The 22,860-nt window shown below is 37.9% G+C and overlaps 1 protein-coding gene across 2 annotated transcripts in view; it reads left to right on the forward strand.

Annotated features, from left to right (window-relative positions):
- The first annotated feature begins 1,283 nt into the window (after positions 1–1,283).
- Positions 1,284–22,860, forward strand: part of NKD1 (NKD inhibitor of WNT signaling pathway 1) — a 33,434-nt gene continuing 11,857 nt past the window's right edge. For both annotated transcript variants that reach the window (XM_053449574.1, XM_053449575.1), the window contains exons 1-4: positions 1,284–1,585; positions 1,711–1,743; positions 4,515–4,630; positions 22,408–22,465. In XM_053449574.1, coding sequence (XP_053305549.1) covers positions 1,561–1,585; positions 1,711–1,743; positions 4,515–4,630; positions 22,408–22,465 — 232 coding nt within the window. In that variant the 5' untranslated portion in view covers positions 1,284–1,560. The remainder of the gene's footprint in view (positions 1,586–1,710; positions 1,744–4,514; positions 4,631–22,407; positions 22,466–22,860) is intronic.

Below are 22,860 nucleotides of genomic sequence, written 5' to 3' on the forward strand. Positions count from 1 at the left end.
TTGGGTTGATTGCCTGCGAGCATTGTTTTTAGATGCAGACATACACAACTTATTAGAACTGAACATCAAAGCCGATATCCCACAGTCTTTGCTGTCAAAGGCTCCATTGTGTTTCTGTGCAGGAAAAAGCTGCTGGAGAAGAAAAACACTCTGTTCAAAGAGACATCCAGAGGGGGCAGGAAGAGGAGTAGATGAGGTGGGGGGCTTCTGTTGGCAGAGGAGGGGTGCTTAACGTGTACCCCTAAACCTGTTTCTAGATCTACTCTAATAAGGAATGCATCACAGCATTCATAAGAGTATTCCTTTCAATTTACACTTACAAAGTGCCACTCATTGCCTTTATTTATGTAACAACCTACTACTTACATTCATTTACATACCCAAAGAACCACTTTGCATTCTTTATTAACTCATTTGATGCCAGTAACCTGGGACCGATCAGGGAAAGAAGTAGAAAAGTATTTATTTTCCCTACTAAGTTTATTTTGAAAGTGAATTTTCGTTACGCTGTTTTGTGTTTATAATATAAATATTGTCGTAAACTAGAGTACGGTACTTTTTGGTTACATTCATAGACGTAAAGTGAACGCTTATTTTTTTAAGGGTGTTGTCTAACTGGCGACCATTGATAAAAGGCTAAAGTCTAAAATGTTAAAACAATAATAAAAAAAATAATAAAGGGCTGACTTGGCTATGCGTGCAATGAGTTAGTTGGGGTACTGGCCACCCAAGACCCCAATGAGTTCCATTGAAAAGCATTTTACTTTATTTTCTCTAAATTCGTTCCCTGATCTTAATCTATGAGAATTGCCCTTCTTATACAGTTGCACTTACTGTATCACCACTTACCTCAAAGCAACTCATGGGACGCTGGATTTAAGTGGCCCCTGTCTACCTCAAAATGTCATAGTTACTGTTTTACGTCACTGATTTCATAGGTGTGATCTATATCTATAGCTATACACCATTTATCTATCAAGTTGTACCATTGCACAGGGTGCCAAATGTCCAGGTGTTAAGTTATACACCAGACAGCAATAGCTAAGAATTATATATATGAGAGAGAGAGAGAGAGAGAGAGAGAGAGAGAGAGAGGAGAGAGAGATAGCACCCATACTTTTTACTCCTCTCTATTATTCATTCTTTTCCCCAACTCCACTGTCTCCACGCTCCTTCTGGATCCCCCACCCCACACACACTTCTGTTACTCTACCCCCTCTCCTCTCTCTCCCCACCCTCTCTGCTCTCCCTGACTCCTCCTCACTCTCCCCAGCCTCTGTGTGTGTGTCTGCTTGTAGCAGTATGAGCTTCTCCTCTCTGTACTGGATATCACAGGGGACTGTCCTCTGTCCATGAGGTGTCACTTTCTCCAGGGATCTCTCTTCTGCTCACCCTGGTCTCTGGATTTCTTTGGGAGGGCACACTCATATACTATACTCGCTAAGGAGGATCTGTGGGGTCACAATCGAATTTATTGGGGTTTACACACATGGAATTTTAAGTAGACACTGGATTGTAATGTATCTCTGATGTCCTGGATCTGGGATCTCCTGCAGAGAGATGGGCAAACTTTATTCCAAACACGGTATGTGTTTTATTCTTCCTCACTATGTTTCTGATCTGTTATTTAGTCATCCTTGTTGGTTGTAATCTAATCATGTTTTTTTTTTCTTTTTCTATACTTTTTGGTTATTTTCTCCTGTCTGGCAGCCGCAGTTTGCAAAACCAGAGAGAGCCCTGAAGGTAGGAAATGAAATCCCTTCCAAACATATTTTCCTAGAACTTTCCTGTGCTGGACTTCTGTCTGGAGAAGTTCTTGTCCCAGTCTGTCTTGTTGTGTCCTGAATATTCCAAGCTCTGGCACATATTCCTACGTCTGTTATAAATATCTGGTTACATGTCCCCAGTGTGTCATGAAGTCTTGGTCCCATCATTCCTGTGTGTCTTATTGATCTCAGTTTCTAGGCTTCCCTTTATTTCCCATGTGTGTTGTGAAGCTTTGGTGACTTTGTCTGATGTCTCATAAACTTTCAAACACTTGATCTCTCTTGTGTGCTTTAAAGCTGTGGACCTCTGATCCTTCCCACCCCCTTTGGCTGTTGTGTCTAATGCACTTAGTGTGTTTTGTGTATGTTATAAAGCTTTGATCACCTTCTGTCACCTGGGAGTGTTATGGAGCTGTAGTCAAAGTTTGCCACCTCTGTGTTTTGATGGTCCTGGTCACTGATTCCCTTGTTTGTTATGAAAATGTGTTCATAGTTTTTTTTTCAGTGTCCAGCTTTGATCACAACCTGTCACCTGTGAATGTTGTGAAACACTGGATTAAGTTTTGTCACCTCTGCGTATGAAGTCATGGGGGTAGTTTTTCACATCTACAGCTAACAAGATGTGATCTCAAAATGTTGCTTTCTCATATGGCGAGCAGAACACATTTTCGGGTCTGTGTTTGGGTAATGTTTTGTGGCATGCTTGCCACAACATGTACTTTCCGAGTTACTAAACCTGGCTCTCTATTGAGTCTACTGTGTTTTCAAAAGTGACATTTGCATATTGGACCATTCATATGCTACCCCCATGGCCACTTTATCAGGGTGTTTTGGGTAACCTTCATCACAACTTATGCGAAGTACAAGACTTCATGGTGTTCTGAAACTTCTTATTCCTTCTTTGGGTTTGTGGAGATGAGATGGGTTTGCATGTTTTTTCTTTTGACGGGAAAGTTTTACCAGCTACACTTAAACTGTGGAGCATTAATGAAATTTAAAAGAAATGTTTTCTATTAGATTTGGATTTCATCTTGTATGTTGGAATGGACCTAGTTGTAGATGTTACATTGTGTCAGGCAGAATGTGAAATCTATTGGTGTATCAATGAATTTAAGAACAAAAAGGGTCCCTGTGCCCTAATTAATATATAAGCTCATATGTGCAGTGCTTTGGTGTAATGGCTGTAAGTTATGGTGATATTCGTAGTAAATTCTGCTTTTAGAAGGTTGCCTTTAGTAATGTTGGTGGGTAATGGAATGGTTTGATGATTGGACAATATTATCTTAATTGATGTTACTAAGATCTGGTTTCTTGTTTGTATAAAGGGAACATTAATTAAATGATGGGATATATTTCATTTTGGTAATATTATTGTGCATTTACATCGTTACCTTGAGATTTTTCTTTCTCAGTTTTACTTTTGATCTACCAAAGTTCCTGATTATACTGTGTCAGTAAAAAAAAAAAATCGGGTACTGATCAGCCATTATCTCCTGATAATGAATATACAAAAATAAGTTGTGTCAAAAAATCATATGTTTTTTTAGCTTGTTTGAGCTGAGAGCCAAAATAACACTTTTATACAAATACCAAAACGATTTTGCTCTGAGTTAATAGTTTCTTTGGTGATAATATCTAGTTGGACCTGCCTGTGACCACTGTTTGATATTGTTGTCAGCATGTCAGCATGCACCAACATGTCTTTTGACTTCAAAGGCTATCAAACTGTTCTGTAAAAAACCCCACAAAATTCATAACCTTACAATTGTTTATGTTGAATTCCATTTGCAATTGAGTAGCTCGTGTTCAAATTCTATGCAAGACCACCTGGAGTCAGCTTGGATTCTGGGAATAATTCAATCCAGTTACTTAGCTACGAAGAACAATTATCTCAGAAACCTTTACATATTTTCTGTGATAATTTCTCCATCAAATATTACATTATCTTTCTCTGAGGAACACCAAATTAACAAAAACACTGTGGATGTTGAAATTGAATAGAGAACGTCATTCAAGCACACATGGGGTCAACATAGAACCCATACTGACATCATTATAGACCAAGAATTTTGTGCAACTAGCAAAGAATAAGACCGTTTTCCTTGGAGTCATGGGTGACTTTCCGTTTGTTCTGAGTGAGTTTAATAGGCTTTATAGGTGAATGGAGACAGAGATATCTTAAGAAGACTGAAAATCATGGATTCATGTCTTTCTTGAAAATCACCTCGTAGCCATTGTGAACTTAATAACTATTTATAAACATTACATTCATATCACAGGCACTGTTGCAGTTGATCTTCTTGGTTTTGTTTGTTTGATGTACAATTGACGTATGTATCTGCGAGTACTGCCAGATTTAGTTGGATAAGAGATATTCCTTGGATTGGGTGACATCTAAACTGGCATTTTTGACTATGGACTCCAAGTTGTTCAACACAAAGTGTACAGTGTTCCTTAGATCTCATGAATATGATGTGCTTCCTTTTTGGGATTCATTGTCATTTAGTATACAAAAGTGGTTTGACTGATATGTAGTAACCCATTGGTTGTCATATTTCAACTAGTGAAAGATGGTTCCCTTTATCTAGTAGTGCCATGCATATGATGTTATGTGACCTTTGTAACAGATGTGGCCGGTGGACCCCCATACAGAAGCGCTCAGGCATCTGTCAGGCTTTGAGTTATGTTTTGTGACCTCTGGTGATCTCCATTTGCACAACCTCACAGCTTGTCTGTCTCTTTTTGTAGGTGACAGCTTTGCAGTCAATGCCTGTTTGGCTCGAAAGGGCATTGAAGACTGGATTGCAAAGCAAAAGTCTCCCACTGCCCCCAATCACAAGGGTGGGTGCAGATTCGCGCAGAGGGTAAGTGACCCGCTCCTCCTTTCACAGTTTTTAGCACCTGCCACATTTGCGCTGGATATATTAATTCATTTCCCCCACAAATATACATGTTAAGGATTTCCACAGGTATAGAATGTACTGCTTTTTGCCCCTTGTGTTGCCCCTTGGCTTGGGAAGCGATAATATTTCTCATATGTGTTACTAATGTTTGGAGATTTCTTGCCGCCTAAGATGTGGGTTTTGGCATAGTTTCCAGTTTTCTGGCAGAAGTCATGTGTTAACCCATTTGTGGCCATATGGGTTACAGGTTTTTTTTTTTTTCTTTCAAACATCAAATCCTGAATCCAGTTTTACTACTTTGTATCTGTTCAGTGTTCAAATATGTGCCACTCTCCTGCGGGAACCTTTATTTCAGCACTTCGGTTACTTCCATTTATCTGCGTGATTAATGACAGGTTTTTAAATACTTTGGAAACCAAAGAAAGAGCAGATACGTTTATATGAGGGCTGGTAAATAGATCAACCGATCAACAAAAGTTTCCAAAGGAAGATTGTAAAACAAAAAATAACCTTTGAAAGTGTTTTTTTTTCTTTTTTCCCCACAGCAAAGTGCTCTCTAAAAACACTCTGCTCTGTTTTCTTTTCTCTGTTTTTTTAAAGGTGTCAGACTATAATTACACGTTGGGATGTATGAATTTCTCCGTTTCATGCAATCGCTCACATTCACTATTTGCAAACTCGACCATCTGTTACATTTCAGTTCACAAGTTTGTCTTGGCGGAGCAAATTACAAATATACCCCTTTTTTTTAACCGCAAATGATAAAGACATTCATTTGGCTGATGTATAGCGCATCATTATGTGATGGTTTATACGAGTGTGTGATCAAGAACTGGGGCGTCCTCAGCCTTTTTTTTAATATTAAAGTCAATCTAAGACGACCTAAGGGATCATCTATTTCTAAAACAGCTAATTACACTTTACTTATTTGTATATGTTTTAAGAAAGCCGGGTCTGTTATGATCAGTGCATTGGGGTTTGAGAACTGTTAGAATGGGCAAGAAGGATGGGAATTCTAACACAGGGGACCCAGATTAAGAATATTTTGGCAGTCCTGTAAATGACAGCTCTGGGATATAGAGTTATGGTGTATAAAAGGCATGTATTCCCAACTGTTACGATGCAAAGGTAAAAAATACCAAGTAGCTATGCAGACCCAAAGGGTTTCATGTTGGGAATACATTGGCCTTTGACTATAGCCTTAAAGGTTAGGAAAAGCTGTATACATAATGGTTAGAGGGGATATCATTGCTAAATCAAACATTTCTAGAGGAGATAGATCATCTGCAATGACTATATAAAGCAGTATCGCAGCAAAAGTATGCACTAAAAGCGTTTACAAACCTGGAATCCTTGGAGGTAATGGCAGGTTTTATCTCTAGAGAGTGATAATGTCACTCAACAATCTATCGATGAGCTACACTGAAATGTGACAGTAAATAGAGGTATATCGATGAGATAACATTAGCAAACGCAGTGAAAAAATGTTGTATTCTATGAAAACATTTCTACAATGCCGCATTGTTTACAAACGTTGATTGATTCACCCTTTAAAGTCTTCCACTTCTCGGTATACTTTCACAAAGTCTGTAACTTTTCCCAAAAGAATAACAAAAGTGATTTTGATGTTTTAGGGCTTTTTTTTAGCAGAGGGCAGGTGAAGGGTTAAATCAGGGCAGTGTCTTTCCCCGGGAGAAAGTTTGTTAGTTGGCGAGAAGCTTGCAGGATATAATTTAAATAATGCTTTCATTAAAATTTAGGGTAAATACTTATGTCTGTTGGACCTAATGAAATGTCAACAGAATTTTATGTATGTTTAATCAAGTAACTGGAGCACCAGTGAAGCTCGGGAACTGTATGGTGAACTTAAACTGAAGCCGACCTGTTATTTTATTTCCAGGCAGAGAGACTGTTTATGTTTGCGTGTTCTATGGCAGATTCATTGTCGATCATGGTACAAAGATGGCCGTGACAGCTGGGTTGCCTTTTGGCTGTGCATTCCCAATGTGCATTCTGTAGTGAATTGGGATCTGCGCATGTGCACTTTGAGTAAGACGTGGGCAGGGTATGACGTGATACATACCATCACGTAACTTAGTCATGATGTCACAGGCACGGTTCTTTGCAGATGACATATTAGTATATGGCAACAGTAAGGGCAGTAGATATGCAGAAGTTAAGTGCCTTTCCGTAAGGTGCCTGATTTTATGCCCAATTATTTACATGTTCCTTTCTTATGATTTCATAGATTCACTACCTATTGCAAAGAGCATTCTTTATATTCTTGTACGCTCCAAGCTTTAATTGTCCTTTATTTGCCTATGACACCTTTATCTTACTGACAGCAAAGTGGTTAAACATGTCACTGTTGTTTACCCACTTTAGTGCTTGGTGGGAATGCCCCTTTAAAGAGACTAAATGCTCTTGTGACATAATGAAAGGGATTAGTCGGGCTGCCAGCTATGTAACAAAGCCGGATTCCAAGGAATTATCTCTGAGCGATACCAGTTGCTTCTTTAAACTTAGTTCAGCCCCATGTACAGAAAGTTTTTGGAGACTGAACCCCCTGCTCATAAATTCATTATTTTGGGCCCTGACGTGAAACAGATGCTTTGGCTGAAAGTTTCTTAAGGAACCATCTGGATCTCCAGCTGGTAGAAGCAAAACGGAAGTTCGGCTGCCTCAAAGTAGGGTGTTGGTCCTGCAATATGGAGGCCCCTATATAAACTTTAGTGTCCCAAAAATTAATACATATGAATACATATTAAAGTACTTTGGAAATACTTTAGTATGGATTATTTAACTATGGGGAAAAATAAAGTAGTTCTCTTTAGGAGAAGCTGCAGCACCAGAGCTGCAGAACACTGATATTTCAGTGGACTCATTTTTCACACCACCTGATTGGCTGCTGGCAGGAAAGTGTTCCCATTGGCCACAATACACGCTCGTGGGGGTTGTTGCGCCAGCCAGTGCTGCATCTGCCATTAAAGTGCATACGATGGCTGCCGTGTAACTTTAGCATAACACACCCTGTCCTACATAAGAAAAAAAAAAAGAAACATTGTACATCGCTGCGGAATATGATGGCACTACATAAATCAATAAACAATATAATTGTATGATATTCACGGCACACACTTAAAAGACGAGCCTGGGAGTTCTGCAAATACAATAAAACTTTGGATGGAAACCTAAGAAGGATCACCGCGCAATCTTTGCATGTGGATTTATAAGAATTGCTTGTGGCCCCGGGCAGTGAAGGAGTTAATCCAGCCGCTCAAGCACATAAACAGGCCGGGAAGGAAGTAGCTGAATAAATACAGACTCCCAGGGTGCTTTGAGGTAGTAGCCAATAAAGGCTTGGAAGAGGACTGAGAAGTGGTGGACAATCAGTCGTCTCTTCTATGCCCCGGCTTTCATGTGCGGGTTGTTAGCCGTTTTGGAGGGGGGTCGGGCTTTACCTCTGTGGTCTCCTTCATGTAAAAAAAAATAACATAAGAAGCTACTGGTGAAATTGCTACACTGTAAAAATAAATAGCAGCGCATATGTATGTATATATATATATATATATATATATATATATTTTTTTTTTACTTTAAAGGGCATTTGTATTACTTCTCTTTCATTTCCACATTCCCTTTCTGTAAGCGCAGGGAGAAAACAACCCGGCTTACACGGGCAGATCCAGTGCTAACGTTATTAGGATTCTTCATCAAAGGGATCTGGGACTGAATAAAAAAACAAATAATAAAAAAAAAACAAATATAAAAAAAAAACAAATTTGTTGCATTATTTCTTTTTGTTTATAAACAGATTATTTTGTGTACATTTCAGGCGTAAACAAAACTTGCAGTTTATAAGAATACGAGTAGGCTCAACTCTAAAAGTAAAATAGTAAAAACAGGAGGAAAAACTCCTTTTTCTTGTAGGTTGGGTAAAGTAATATTATCCTGTCCTGTTGTTGACTCGCTTGGCTTTATTGTAGGACGTTGTATCTGCTTTATACTTCTTTACTGGTCCCTTATTGCCTTGTAACATGGGTTTCAGGACAACGTCATTTCTTTCAGCGACAGAGCCGGGTAAACACAGCACTTGTTTGTACTGCAAATATACAATGTTTATATTTCATACAAATATGAATATCTGCCTTTGAAATAAAAAAAACACCATAGGAATTAATCTTTTTTAAAAAGCCAACAAAATAATTAGCACCTTTTCAAGGCAGTTATTAATATTATTATCTTTTATTTATATAGCGCCAACAATTTATGCAGTGCATCTTACAATACATATATTCAAGGGTTATGACAAGACGAGAAGTGATCTGTTAAGGATCGTCAAAGCAAGAGGAACAGTCTACTGTAGCCTTTAAATCTCACCAAAAAAAGATTATTTAAAGATTTTTATAGCGCCATCATATTCCTCAGAGCTCTATAACGGGTAAACAGTAATGCGTAATAAACGGTGAGGAAGCCCTGTTCTAACACGCTTACACACCATGACGAAGACATTGGCTCACCTAAGGCTTGCTATATAAGGCAGTCTCAGCTTAGGCCGACTAAAAATATTGTTACATTTAGTGGACAGTAACCAGAAACTGACCGGTTCCATCTCTGGCTTGTTGGCGGTGACTAGGATTATCCCAAGATACAGACGTTATGAAGACGTGCCTAAGCCTGTAGACAGTAGGCTTGCGAGCAGGGTCTTCTTTACCTATCGTATCGGTTCCTCTTAGTCTGTCAATTCTAGTTCTGTTAGACCCTTTGAATGTATAGAATCTAAGAAGCACTGCGGAAATTGCCGGCAATATGTAAATTAAACATAATAATGCGTTCTCTTTAAGGCACTTAGGGGGTTTCGGTTCAGCCCTTGGATACGCTTCATACGTAGCAATTATTTTAACTCTAGAGTACGGACCGCTTCTGATTATAGATATTTATCACAATCAGGATCCTGATTGACACATAAATAGAGACATTAGTGGATAACTAATGACTATTATTTAGACTAATCAGGGGACGTTCTTAATGCCCAGAGTTTGTATCAGCCCCTAGTGTTTTTTTTTTTACTGTAACAAAATAACACTGTTCACGGATCCTGTACACAATACTTGTCGATATGTGTGTCCTGGGAACCGGTACGTTCTTGCAATCTCTTTATAGTAATGGAGGGTCCAAAAGGATTTGAACTTCTTGTTCTTTAGATCTCTGCTAGAAATGTGGAAAGTCTTTTGAAATCCTGGCGTTCAACTCAGCCAAATTCTTCTGAAGTCCGCCGTGAATCCTAGCCATATAAAATACTTGTTTTTTTAGCCTGTCTCATTACACAGACGTCAAAAAATGCAGAGTCCTGGACGGAGATCCTCTTTATTTCCTTCATTCAGATGTGAGAAAGTTAATCTTTTTTTTTTTCTTTCTCTGGACTCCCTTTGACGTCTATTGTATTTTAGGGAAAACATCCAGCCTCTCTTACACAGACAAACCGCGCACAAAGGCCGCTCTGTTAACATCTTTTAAAGGTTCCGTTTGATGGGATTGAGAGGTTTTTGGCAGACAAGAACAAAGAGATCTTGAACACAAAGTTATTTTCTAACCCTTCAGATTTTATCATAACTTTTATGATTGTTGATTTAACGCTTACAGCAATATACAGATTCATTTTTCAGGGTACGGGTGGAGAGATACAAACATGGGCTCATGCCACTTTTTGAGACACCTAGGACCTTTTCAGAATAAGTCCCCCTCATCACTTAAAGGGCCAGTTTGAGATTAAGGCGAAACTGAGCACTTTAAGAGTTTTCCGACCACGGTTTAACCCTGCATTATTTGTGTTATGGAGCCTTGAAAACTATAGAGACTGGGGCATTTATTCGGATTTGCCCAAAAAACGTGACGGCTCTCTTTTTGTAATAATCACACACATTGCCCTCCTGTCGGCCTTATATATATATATATATATATATATATATATATATATATATATATATATATATATATATATATATATATGGGACCTGAATGATCATAGCATTGTATAGTACTGGGGCATTGGCCAGGCCAGCCGATACGCATAGGCAGCACTGTGGAGGCTTTACATATAGGTTTAGGCGTGTTGGCATTTATGCTAAGTGTGGGACCATGATACTCTACACCATTATATGCTATATCCTTTACACCCTTTGAGTAGGCAGTGCTTTATTTTTTTTTTGTTGAACACCTACTCTTTAGCTGAATGAATACTGCTATTGTAATACATTAAAATCGTCTTACTTTCCATTGGCATTTAAACAAAAAATTTAATTATGTAGGATTTTTGCCTTCAGTTTTTTCCGGCTTGTGGCTCGAGTCCCAGGCACAGAACCGACAATGCAGGAGGATGTTGGAATGTTGGAAGGTTGCTAATTAATGTTTATTTAATTAATACATTTGCAGCGAAACTTAGTCTTTAACCCACACTCTTCTTAAGCATATTTCAATACATTGTGTAGCAACAACGAGTCGTTATCAGATTAAGTTGTTACCATTGATATCTTCCTCTTCAAATAATAATCAGAGGAATAATGGAACGAGCCTCAAGAAAAGATGGTGAAATTATATTCATTACTCTCTTTTTTCCTATAGGGGAGAAACATTCTAAGTTTATTACAATCATTGTCCAGTATTGATAAACTTGAGCCCATATCACAAATAAATCAAGGGTTGAAAGCAATAAATAACAATCATATAATCAGATTTCCATATCATGTATAGCTTACGCTTTGTTAAATGCGGTAGCTAAAAATCCAACTTTTTGGACCACAAAAAAATGGTACTTTATTTTCCCCGACCACACATTGAACATATTTTGTAAATCCTATTAAATTAATTGTGAAGGAATCTGAAGTTAATACGAGTGGAATGTGTAGTCTCTGTGGGTCTCTGGTGTCCGCGTGGAATGTAACATGAAAAGAACACTCAGGATCCCACTTCCTCTCTGACATTATTGCAAAAATGCTCTTCTCGCCCCAGCTGTTCTTTTTTTTTTTTGACACTATGGTCTGGAGAAAGAAAATATGTCAACGTTTGGGCCTTTGAAGATATAAGAGGATCTCTTATTCTAAATTCAGTAATAAATCAGTAATATGCATGCCAATATACCCTGCTTGATATAATTACATAGTATTGGTCCGGTAATGAGACAGCTGCCAGTATCGGTTAGTCTAGATGACAATACCAAGCCTAACCTTCTGGAGACGTTTAAACGGACAGATTGTGTGGCAACAGGGAACATAGAGATATAGAGGCACAGGAAGGGCTGGATTTGATTTTGAATGCCGGCATTGTGAATCTAGTTGCCAAATTTCATACATCAAACATCATTCTGATGCTTTCTTTGAAGTAACAGCAACTAATATGGACACGAAAACAATCTCAAGTACAGTGAGATATAAACAAACAGTACTCGAAACATTCTGGTGTCTGTTTTTGTAGAGCAGAAGAAGACTTCTAAGTCTGTAGACTTAACAATGGCTACACAGTGGTGACAAAGATAAAAAAAAAACTATTTTGGATTGGGAGACCTTTTATTGTCCCTTGTTTGTTTATATGGCCCTGTTACCTTCTAGTATTCAAAGGTTTAATATTCCAGGAGATCTTCTTTTGAGATCGTTAAGATGTTTGAGTTCAATACTTCGGCTGCTGAATTTGCTCTTCCTAGACACGGAGCCGTTTCTTACCTCTTCAGTTTTTTTGTCTAGTGCTAGATAACATGTTTTTTTCTTTCTTTCTGGGTGTGTTAGAGAAAATTACTCTCGGTTTAAACATATAAACCCTTTGATGTTGACAAGGCTATCTCAGTCTCGCAGATACAAAAAGGATTTAATGGATTACTACCTTGGGCGTAACTTCCAGGTTCTCAGGTGGGGCTGCAGAAGTCAAGACTCAGATGCCTAAGGGGCTATATGATTTCAGTTATAATCTCTCCAAAAGAGAGTCAGTTTATCTCATTGTAGCGTGATCTAGAAAGGTCAGGGGAGATTATGTGGACAGCTTTACCTGTCTACCAGGGATCCAATGTGCCAAGAGGTAGCATTTCTGGAGGCTCAGACCGATGGGTGTGCATGTGAAAAAAGGACAGTGATTGTTCAAATAGTTGCAGTATTACATGAATATGTAAGCTCCAACATATATGCTTGTTGGGTAGGTTTTTTTAAAATGACGTTAAGTATACAATGTATTAATAAACATTTGCCATTTTAATATTATATATAATAGCACTAACATGCTTTCTTTGCCCACTTTGAACCTTTCATCTGAATGATTGTTGCAAGTTGCAGCCTATTAAAATTTTCTCCATTTATTTCACAGTCTTAACGTTTGTCGCTTTCAAAGAGAAATAAAACCAAGGCAATGTTTTTAAGAAAGACTGTGGCAGCCAAGCTAAACAGGGTCTTAGTAGTGAGTAGTTGATCAGCAAGTTGTTCATGACACGGTGGGATTTGGGTTTGCTGTATTGTACAGCGGTGTTGTGCACGTTAATGAGAACTTTGTACCATAACTGGTTTTTATGAGGTGTCCTACTCTACTTCTTGACTACTACTGATCTTTGCTTGCTGGCATATGACGACGTGTCTTCTACACACGTACAGCTAAATATTGCTGTTATAATTACTGCCTACGTTTGGGGGGGCCTAAAAAAATCAGTCCGCACTTCCTGTGGCCCACCTGGCGCTTGCCACTTGTGCCTAATGACTATTTCTAATTGCTTAATTCAGATCTTAATATATTGTACATATTGGGATGATGTGGTTTGGTTTTCTTAAATGGAGAACAAAACCTATCCACACTATATGATGTTCAAATCCTGGCGTGCTAGACATGAAACCTCGTACTTGAAAGAGTAGTGGATAGTTACGTGTTTTAGTTTCCTAGGCAAAGTTAAGAGTAGACTTTTTCTAGCGCTCAAAATGCATTGCCGGCCTCTCCAGAGGCTAAATAGTTACTCTGATCTTCAAAGCATGTTCACTTTATTGGAATATTTCCATTGCACTGCCCGGGGAGAGTTTATAGAAGTTAGAGAGAGTAAAAGACGTGGTATTATAATCCTCAGAAATGTTCCAGACACAAACTCAAATAAACAACCTTTAGTTCTGGAAGTCACTTGTGAGGCTCCGTTTTAGAAGACCGCTCTGAAATCAGATGAAGCATTGTTTTAGCCGGTAGCGTTTTTTTGTACAGTGATCGGATCATTCAGACTCCTTCCTGTGTCCTGGATAGCAAAGCCTACTCTTATTTATTTTGAATTATGTTGATATTTGTAGCTGGCACCGGCTTCTTATTGCCAAATATTTGTGTGAAGATAATATACGGGTCATGTCCTGATGTTCCATCTGTTTGAGGACCACATAGCCAAATCTGCGCCCATCTTGTCCCAGCAATCACGTGCTTTGGAAGGTCTTATAGAAGAAATGTATTTAAAAAAAAAAATAGGTGATCAAGTATGATAGTGATCAGTTTACTGAATTCCCCAGAATATTTTCATAATATCCTAGGAAATACGAAGTATTGTCTGCAAGATTCCGGTGGCTTTGGTTGGATTGTTGTGGGCAAACGAGCATGGCTGGATTTTACACTCACATTTGCACCTTTGCTTATCTATAGTATTTTGTCCAAGGGATATCTATTATCTTGCCTGGGTTTTAGCTATATAGTCTGATTTGGTATAATAGAACGCTTTGCCACCTCTGTTGCTGAGCTTCTAAAACAATGAATTCTATTTAGAGCTTCTTTTCTACAAGCCATTTAATAACTGTCTGATTTTTGAAGTTGCCATGTTTTTCAATTATTTAGTGGAACAAATAAATTGACTATTTTCCTTCTCACTATAGAGGCCCCATTAATCCCATAAACACACACCTGCAACAGTATCATAGCTCCATTCTGGTTGGATCCCAAGTGTACTTTAGTAGATTTCTGATAAGCAGCCAGGTTCTGATACTGAAATAGCCGCTGGGAGTAAGGCCAGTAATTGTTGGCTTTGGATCAATGAAATCAGTCGTTGTGTTTGTGGATTCCCGGTATGTGGAGTTAGATCTTCATAGCACGTCCCAGTTACTGCCACACAGATTTTGAGATTAGTGCTCTATCAACACGTCATCAGTGCATGTTATATTATATTTTCTGGCTATTATTTGGGCTACTGAAAGTGTTACATATTACAAGAACATGATAAAAACTAAATATTATCAACAGTATGAAGGAGTTCCAAAGTTCACAGATATTTGCAAAATAAATAGCCAATTTTTTCCCCAACAAAAAAAAAGCAAAGTTAACGGAGCTGGGGAAAAAAGGTCCTCCTGACCCACTTTTCCCCCTCAAACTACTGAAAACCGCAATATTGTAACATCTTGTTTTTCCTAATACTTAATTTTTAGGATGGACTTAAGGGTCAAGTACTTTTATGTAAAAATACTTTGACTTGCTTACCATTTTTGGCGGAGAATTTCTTCGGCATCATCGGCAATACCTTCCTTTCCAAAGATATATACATTTCGAGAGGATCGGAGTGATTTTATCATATTAGTCATGTTATCTAGTTGACAGAAAGTGTCTAAAGGTTGTGGGCCTCAGACTTATAGGAATAACGGAGAAGGGTGCCTCTTTTGTGGGGAACTTGAATTGGTGTTGTGTTTATAAGATGTGTGGAACACTTAATGGGGTTTATTAAGGGAACACAAAGCAAACAACGGTGCCTTCTGCCTTTGATCAGTGGAGTGGCCCATCCGGGAAGCTTGGAAGCCACAGACAATTCTTTCTTTCATCTGCTTGGCTCTCGCTGCTGCCCTGCTGATTACAAACACAGATGCCAGTGTGGAGGAGGATGGGGAGAGTGGGAGGACAAAGGAATTTAGAACAGGAGGGGGGATGGAATTAAAGGTACAGTTCCTTTTATCCGAGCACATAACTGAATTTAAGTCTCCTCCGTTTGGAAGGATCATCCATTTATCTTGGAAAGCACTCCATGCATGCTATTTTTTTTCGTCAAAGCTTTGGATGTTTTGGAAGCGCTTTTTCTATTCTTGATGAATCAGTAACTTTGGAGGAAATATTTCAAATCACCATATTCTGCCTCGTGAATTGTAGACTTAGGTAAACGACGGTTATGTATTTGCTTACAATTATATGTGTGCATACATTATACATCCCACGGCTCACCCCGCGGCAACGTTCGGCGTGACCTTGGTACAAAATTGTCATCTGGTTCTACACATAGATCCTAACTTATAAAAGAAATAATGCTGGAGTATGCACAGCTATGTTTTTCCCCTTACTTTCGGGAAATTAGACCATTTTGGCATATTATATTAAACAATAAACACTATTAAACCTTTTTAAAGTATCAAACGACATATGCCTTAACCCAGTATAGGTTAATTCATATACAGTTTAAGTATATACTGCAAGGTAATAGAGGCCCATCACTTTCCTGAATATCTAGAACTGGCTGTTTTAGCTGTCTTTTATTTAATCGTCTAGATTGTAAGCTCATTTGAGCTGGACCCTCCTCACCCGTTGTCCTGTCCACCCATTGTACAGGGCTACGGAATTTGATGGCGCTGTATAAAACAATAAATAATAATAATAATAATTGTCAGTTTATGTGGTTGTGCCTTTTACCTTATTTACCAGTTGGTCTTAATTTGTCAGTTCTAGTTTTGTCAGACCCTTTGAATGTATAGACTGCAAGAAGCTCTGCGGAGAATTGTTGGTGCTATATATAAAGTCTGTATATATATATATATATATATATATATATATATATACAGATAATAATTATAATCTTAAAGAAAACACAACAGAGAAACCGGGTGTTTCACCAATACTCCATGAGCATACAGGACCCGGTTTCATATAAAGACTTCCTACGGTGAATAAAAGCAATCCTGTTACGAATAAATCCCTAGGAGTCACTTCATTTGGCTGAAAGGGAGGAAAAACAAAAGCTGATTCTCTGCTCGGCCCCATTGAAGTTGCTGGTTATGAGCTCCCATTGAATTATTTTCACAGTCGCTTTGAGTTTAAAGGTTCTCTGGTCCCTTTAATGTTTATTTTAATGGATAAGGTTGTGCAGATTAACGAACATAGATATTTCACACCTGACTTCAATGTGATGGCTGCAGATGTTTGAAAATACATCAGTCCCCAAACAGATGATCCGTGCTTAAGAATCTAATTCGTTACACATTATCAATTGGTTACTAAATGTTCAAGAATATTACATTAAGGCATAATAAAAAATTTTGTTTTTACAATGTTTATTATATTTGCTTAGAGTATTATGAAAATAAAACACTAGTGTTCTAATAAACTGTGTCACCATGAGGCCATCCTGTCCATCTAGAGTTCCTGCCATTGTTCTGTCTAGCCTCTCTTTAATTATTATTATTATTTGTTTTATGTAGCACCATCATATTCTACTCTCCCCACTTCTACTTCTCCATACCTTATGTTTCTCTGCACCCCATCCCCTGTAGAATGTAAGCTTATGAGCAGGACCCTCTCTACCTAATGTTTCGGTTTGTCTGTTGGACCCTTTGTTTATATATATATATATATATATATATATATATATATATATATATATATATATATATATTGTGAGCAGTGCTGCATAGATTGTTGGCTCTATAGAAATACAAGATAATAATAATAATAATAAGAGGAAGAATTTGTATAATTAAGCCATTATTACGTAACCTGACAAGTCAAGCCAGATATGATAAGTGAATAATTATAACATGAGGGGGCAGTGAAAATCTGATAATAGGGAGCAGAAAAGCACAATGGCTTCTTAAGACATCTCTTAAATTTTCCTCTAAATTTCTAGCCCTCTGCCTCGGAATCCTCTCCCTGCCTGTCCATCTGTCTCTCCCCAGGTGATCTCAGGTGGCTGTTTAATTAGCTCTGATTGGTCCACCTGTATTCCCCCGAGGAGATCCTGAAACCTGCTGAAAGAGCCAGTTTACACATAATGCCCGACAAACCTCAAATGTGACAGCGCCGCTAGCCCTCGGTTACTGAAATGGTTAAGCACAGGGCAAATACCTCTGGCCTAGTGTTTGCTAATAAATTCATATTTACCAAAACATCCTTAGAAGTTTTAATAAATAAAACTTTTATGATAAGACGCTCTTAATCTCTGTGCAGCTGTGTAAATTATTAGTTATAACATTTGCTTTTCATGCTGGTGAATTCATTGCCTGGTTAAAATTAACCAGATCCATAAAGCGCAATCAGTAGCAGATAAGAATAAAACTACAAAGGAAATAGATGTTTATGTAAGCAGAAACAGAACACAGAAACAAGTCCATACTGTGGAAACTACTTAAAGGGGAGATGCTTCAGGACAAAAAAGATGTGATGTAAGGACTTTTCTGAGAGGGTTGTAGGTAGATGGAACAGTCTCCCAGCAGAAGTGGTAGAGGGTAATACAGTGAGGGAATTTGAACATGCATGGGACAGGCATATGGCTGCTGAATCTAAGAGGAGACAGAGGACTGATAAAGGTCTGTGTCCTTACAGCAGGGAAAAATGGGCAGACTAGATGGGTCTTATCTGCCATCGTGTTCTAGGTTTCTATTTTTCTTTGCGTTTTATACAGTGTTGTATAGAGTAATATAGAAGAACTCTGGAAAGAACAGTTTCTTTTCACATTGTTCCAGGTAACCTTGTTTATATGTTTATTGGATACATTCCAGTGTCCCTTCATCCATAGACATTAAAGGAGTAGTGGAAGCCCCACTCATTTCACCTCCTCCTTCTCCCCTTAAAAACATGAGGTCCTCAGGAAGAAGAAACTGTCCTATCCTAGCGTGACACAGTATTACATCACCGTAGTGTAATTATTCACATGACTTGTGGGTAAATAAGTCACTAGCTTACATTAAAAGGGACACATTCTATATCTTGTACCTTAAACTAAAAACTAGAACCGTCACTTTCTTACCTTCTGCGTTTTTTCCCACTTTTTCCCACTTTTGTTTATAGCTCTTTGCTTACTGTCTTCAGGATAGGAAAATCACCCGAATTGTGGTTTACTGATTTTTGGGTAAAAGCCTTTTACAGTTTATATAACTATTCAATTTATTATAAAACAGAAAGCCATAGCTGTCCTGTTCCACATGCATATCATTTAAACGTACCAACCCAACAAATTTTAATTGAGTTTGTTCGCTTTTGGCCCTTTAAATCCCTCGCCCAATTCCAGCTGTTTTATTCCTTAGCAAAGGACCCTACATCTGTTGGATTTCAGTCTCCCTCCCCCATCCTGGCTTCTAAACCAATTAAGAAATTATTTAAAGTCAGGAAGTGCGTTACAGGCTTGGACTCCAGGAGGACATAGAGGAGCAGGAGGAGATCTGTGGAATAAAGCGGCTCTGGTGAGGTATCAGTGCCAGATAAAAATACTTAACAAGAATCCAAAGAATGTTGATTCCCATTAAAGCGTTTTTGTGGTATGCAAGAAAGAAAGAGGAAAAAAATCCTTGAGAATGGGACTGAGGCTAAGGGATTAAGGCATTGTGCCTTGTGTGGCACGTTCTGCACGCTCCCGTAACAAGAGGAGTTAAAGGGCAAGAAAACCCACATGGGACATCCTCCAATATTTTTGCCCTTTGGCATGCACCATAATTATCTCGAGGCGCAGTACAGATATATAGCGGTTTAAAATGTGGAAAGGGCTGATTAACGTGCTTAAAAAGAATACCTTTTATTTTTTGATTGAGATAAAAAAAAATATCCAGTTTTTTAGTGAAAGACCAGTGACATAATTTTTTAGTGACATCATCCCATAGAAACACAGTTTCTCAGATTTTTTTTAATAAAAAAAAAAAACCCTCTCTATGTGTGCTTTTTTAGATATTAGTGGTATAGACTGTGTAGGTCTTTTCACTATACACAATGGTCTTCAGTTGGACAGAAGTTTAGCATTATTAATGGGGAGGGGGGGGGGGCGTAAAACTGTACTGTAACTTAAATATGGTGTTCCACTTACACAAAACATTAAGTAAACTCTTAGCAGATCTTTTTTTTTTGAAGATTTAATCATATATAACACAGAAACTTTTATGATGGCCTTTTCAAGTTCTATGTCTACAACCTTTAATTCCCTATTTTCCAAATGTTCCTGGCAACAATTTTAAACAAGGCGAAATATTTACAAGGTTAAGGAATCATTTCTTGGAATGTTTTGGGATGACGAGTTGGTGGAACAGCATCTTTAATACAGCTGATTTCAATAACATTTTCCATCTACGCACGTACTCAAGAAAACAGATGTCGCGTTTATTCAATTTATCATGAAATATTTCAAAGCAATACTATTTATGGCTCAGAAGTAGAGAGACAGAGGGTGTTATGATAAAAATGTAAAATATGTCAAGGAATTTAATAAAGTTCAGGAAGTGACATTATTCTAAGAAAAATAGTCGAAAAGAGAGACTATATTCTTAGGATGGAAAGTGGATAACTAAGGGAAATGGGAAAAATAACTTAAGGGACGGGATGAATGAAAAATACAAAGTTTATGTGGATGGAGCATATTAATAGTGGAGAATTGGTGGTGGATCTGCCAGAGAGAGAGTAAGGTAGTTTAATACAATGAACAGTGTTAGAATAGAGAGGGGGCAGGACGTGGTATGAGAAGGCACATAGGTCATTAACAGATGGATCCTTTGGAATGTGTAGAAATGGAGGTAACGAAAGACAGATGAGACTCAAAGACAATCCCCAGGAAGCTGAGTTGAAAGGTTAGAAGGGTTGCGGCATAGCAAAGTTTTTACGTGTAGAGGTCGTATTGCAAAGTTTGGTTACATTGGTTGTCTTGGGCAACTCATAATAACTGGACTGTGGAAAGGCTATGAGTAAAACTTAAACCCATTAATGGTCAGTCCTGTGGAACAAGGAACAGGGCAGTATCATTGAGGGTAAAGAAAATGATGGAGGAGCTTGTAGTTAGCCGTTTCTGAGCCCAAAGAAGAAATCCATAAGAATTTAGATGTAATCATCACATTATATAAAAAAAAAGTCTCAATACACCTTATTCCTTATACCACTGGTGATGCGATCAACTGCTATATGAGATATTAATGAAGTTCTTAGATGGCAATCATCTGGAACGTCACTGAACACAGTCTACCTCTGTTGTATTTTATTAGGGCATTTACCGTATTATGTTGGCATAACCGTATTGACAATTGTTGTTATTATTTAAAAAATATTGTAAATTATTTAAAAAATATAAAAAACTAATATTTTTCCTAATAGGCATATCATATTCAAGTACAACACTTTTGAAGTTTATACTTTTCACAAAGAATTAATATAATTGTGGACAGAAAAGTATATTTTCAAGTATATATCTCATATTTGTCCTTTCATTCTTATTTTCCATTTTGTTTTTATAAAAAAAAGGGATTTGAAGTAAATTAAGTAAGATGTGTTGATTTAGGGAAACATCAGAATTTCAAGTACAACGTGAATATTTGTATTTTTTTTCTTCAACTTTATTGTCTACACATTTCCAACACGTGAAATATATACATATATATGTACTTTTTTTTTTACAACACAACACTACCCTACTGTTTGCGGCTCAAGGTTTAAAGGCCCTTTTAGGAAGAAGGTCAAGAGGGTAAATAACAGAGTGGGAGGATGAGAGAAAAGACAAAGACCTTGTCTCCATCACAGTGGTAAATTTTGTGTGAGGAATGGGTTAGAGTAATTACGTGAAAATAGAGTTTATCTGATTATGTCAAAGTTTTGCCTTTGAAGTGTGTGCTTGGTCCCCGGGCAGTAAGATTGGGGTGGAAAAGTAGAGTAGGTTAAAACAGTCAACATGTCCCCTTAAATGTCAGAAATTATCGAATTTTAACATGGCCGAAATTGGCCCTGTAATTTGGAACTCCTAGTGGAATTATTATACAACATTTCATCGATTTCATCGAGACCTTAAAGAAGATATACTATTTTCCCAAAATACTTCACATTGAGTGAACATATATATATGTTATACTTAGAAACCACCTTATGTATATCAGGAAGCAGCCATAGTAACTTCCTGCTTTGGATCTAAACGATTGTCCCTCCTCGTTAGTTGTTATCTCTCCCCTATTGTTAAGTGTCTGAATGCTGTTAATGGTGTAGTGAGGAGAAGAACATTTTAGAATATGAAATTGATTTGGTTATGCTGTCTCCACAAGTTTTCTGCTAGATATCTCTGAAACACTTACAGGGATTGGCAAAAGCCACCAGCTTTAAATGAGTGCATCCGAGCTGGTGTTGGACTCTAATTACTGTACTTGAAAAAGGAATACAACTGGGAATCCGTCCCTGACGTTGGCAGGCATAGCATAGTGAAGTCAGTGTTGAAATCCCAACTGTCGGCCAACTACCTCTTTAGTGAATAGATAGCAAGTGCCGTCAAATTAATGGGGCCCTCACATCACCTTATAATAGCCCCTGTGGAAAGACAGATATCACATCTAGACTGACAGAGGGTTTGCCAGATTCCATGTACAGCATGTATTTTGGTACCACGTGTTTTCATACAGGTGGATAGTCAAGAGCTAAAAGCAGATCACACTTTGATAATGATGAGCCTGTGCGTTGTAAAAAAACTCAAGTACCACTCATGTAGGTTTTGTAGAACCCTACCGACATGTTTCTATGCTTAAACTTATCAGTATGTCCTCTTTTGGCAGGAACCATCGGGTGAGATTTGCAAAGAAAACATTGGCGATGAACATTTCCGACTGGAGGGTAAGTGGTCCAGCTATTTAGTCTACGTATATTCTGTATATTTTCACAAATAATCCTCCGTTTGTATTTTTAAGATAGTCTTTACCCCAGGGGTAAGTGACAGATTGGCCATTTAAAACAGGACACCAATACCCGAGACCAAGTGTGCAGAATGTGAAATCAAAACACTAACATCGTTATTTATCTGCATACATTTAATACATCTATTGGAGGGACTTTCTAAGGTTGGAGTGCAGCATGTATTAAAATACCTTTTTATTGTCCTATTAACCTTTAACACAGTCTGAAATCTCACATTGATTAAATTCACCAATTTAGATTTTAAACAGATTTTGGCATTTTAATATACTGATGTTATTGTGTCATTTATCTTGGTGCACTGTATACATCTACAA

Source organism: Spea bombifrons, chromosome 10 (assembly GCF_027358695.1).
Source record: "Spea bombifrons isolate aSpeBom1 chromosome 10, aSpeBom1.2.pri, whole genome shotgun sequence".
Lineage (NCBI taxonomy): Eukaryota > Metazoa > Chordata > Amphibia > Anura > Pelobatidae > Spea > Spea bombifrons.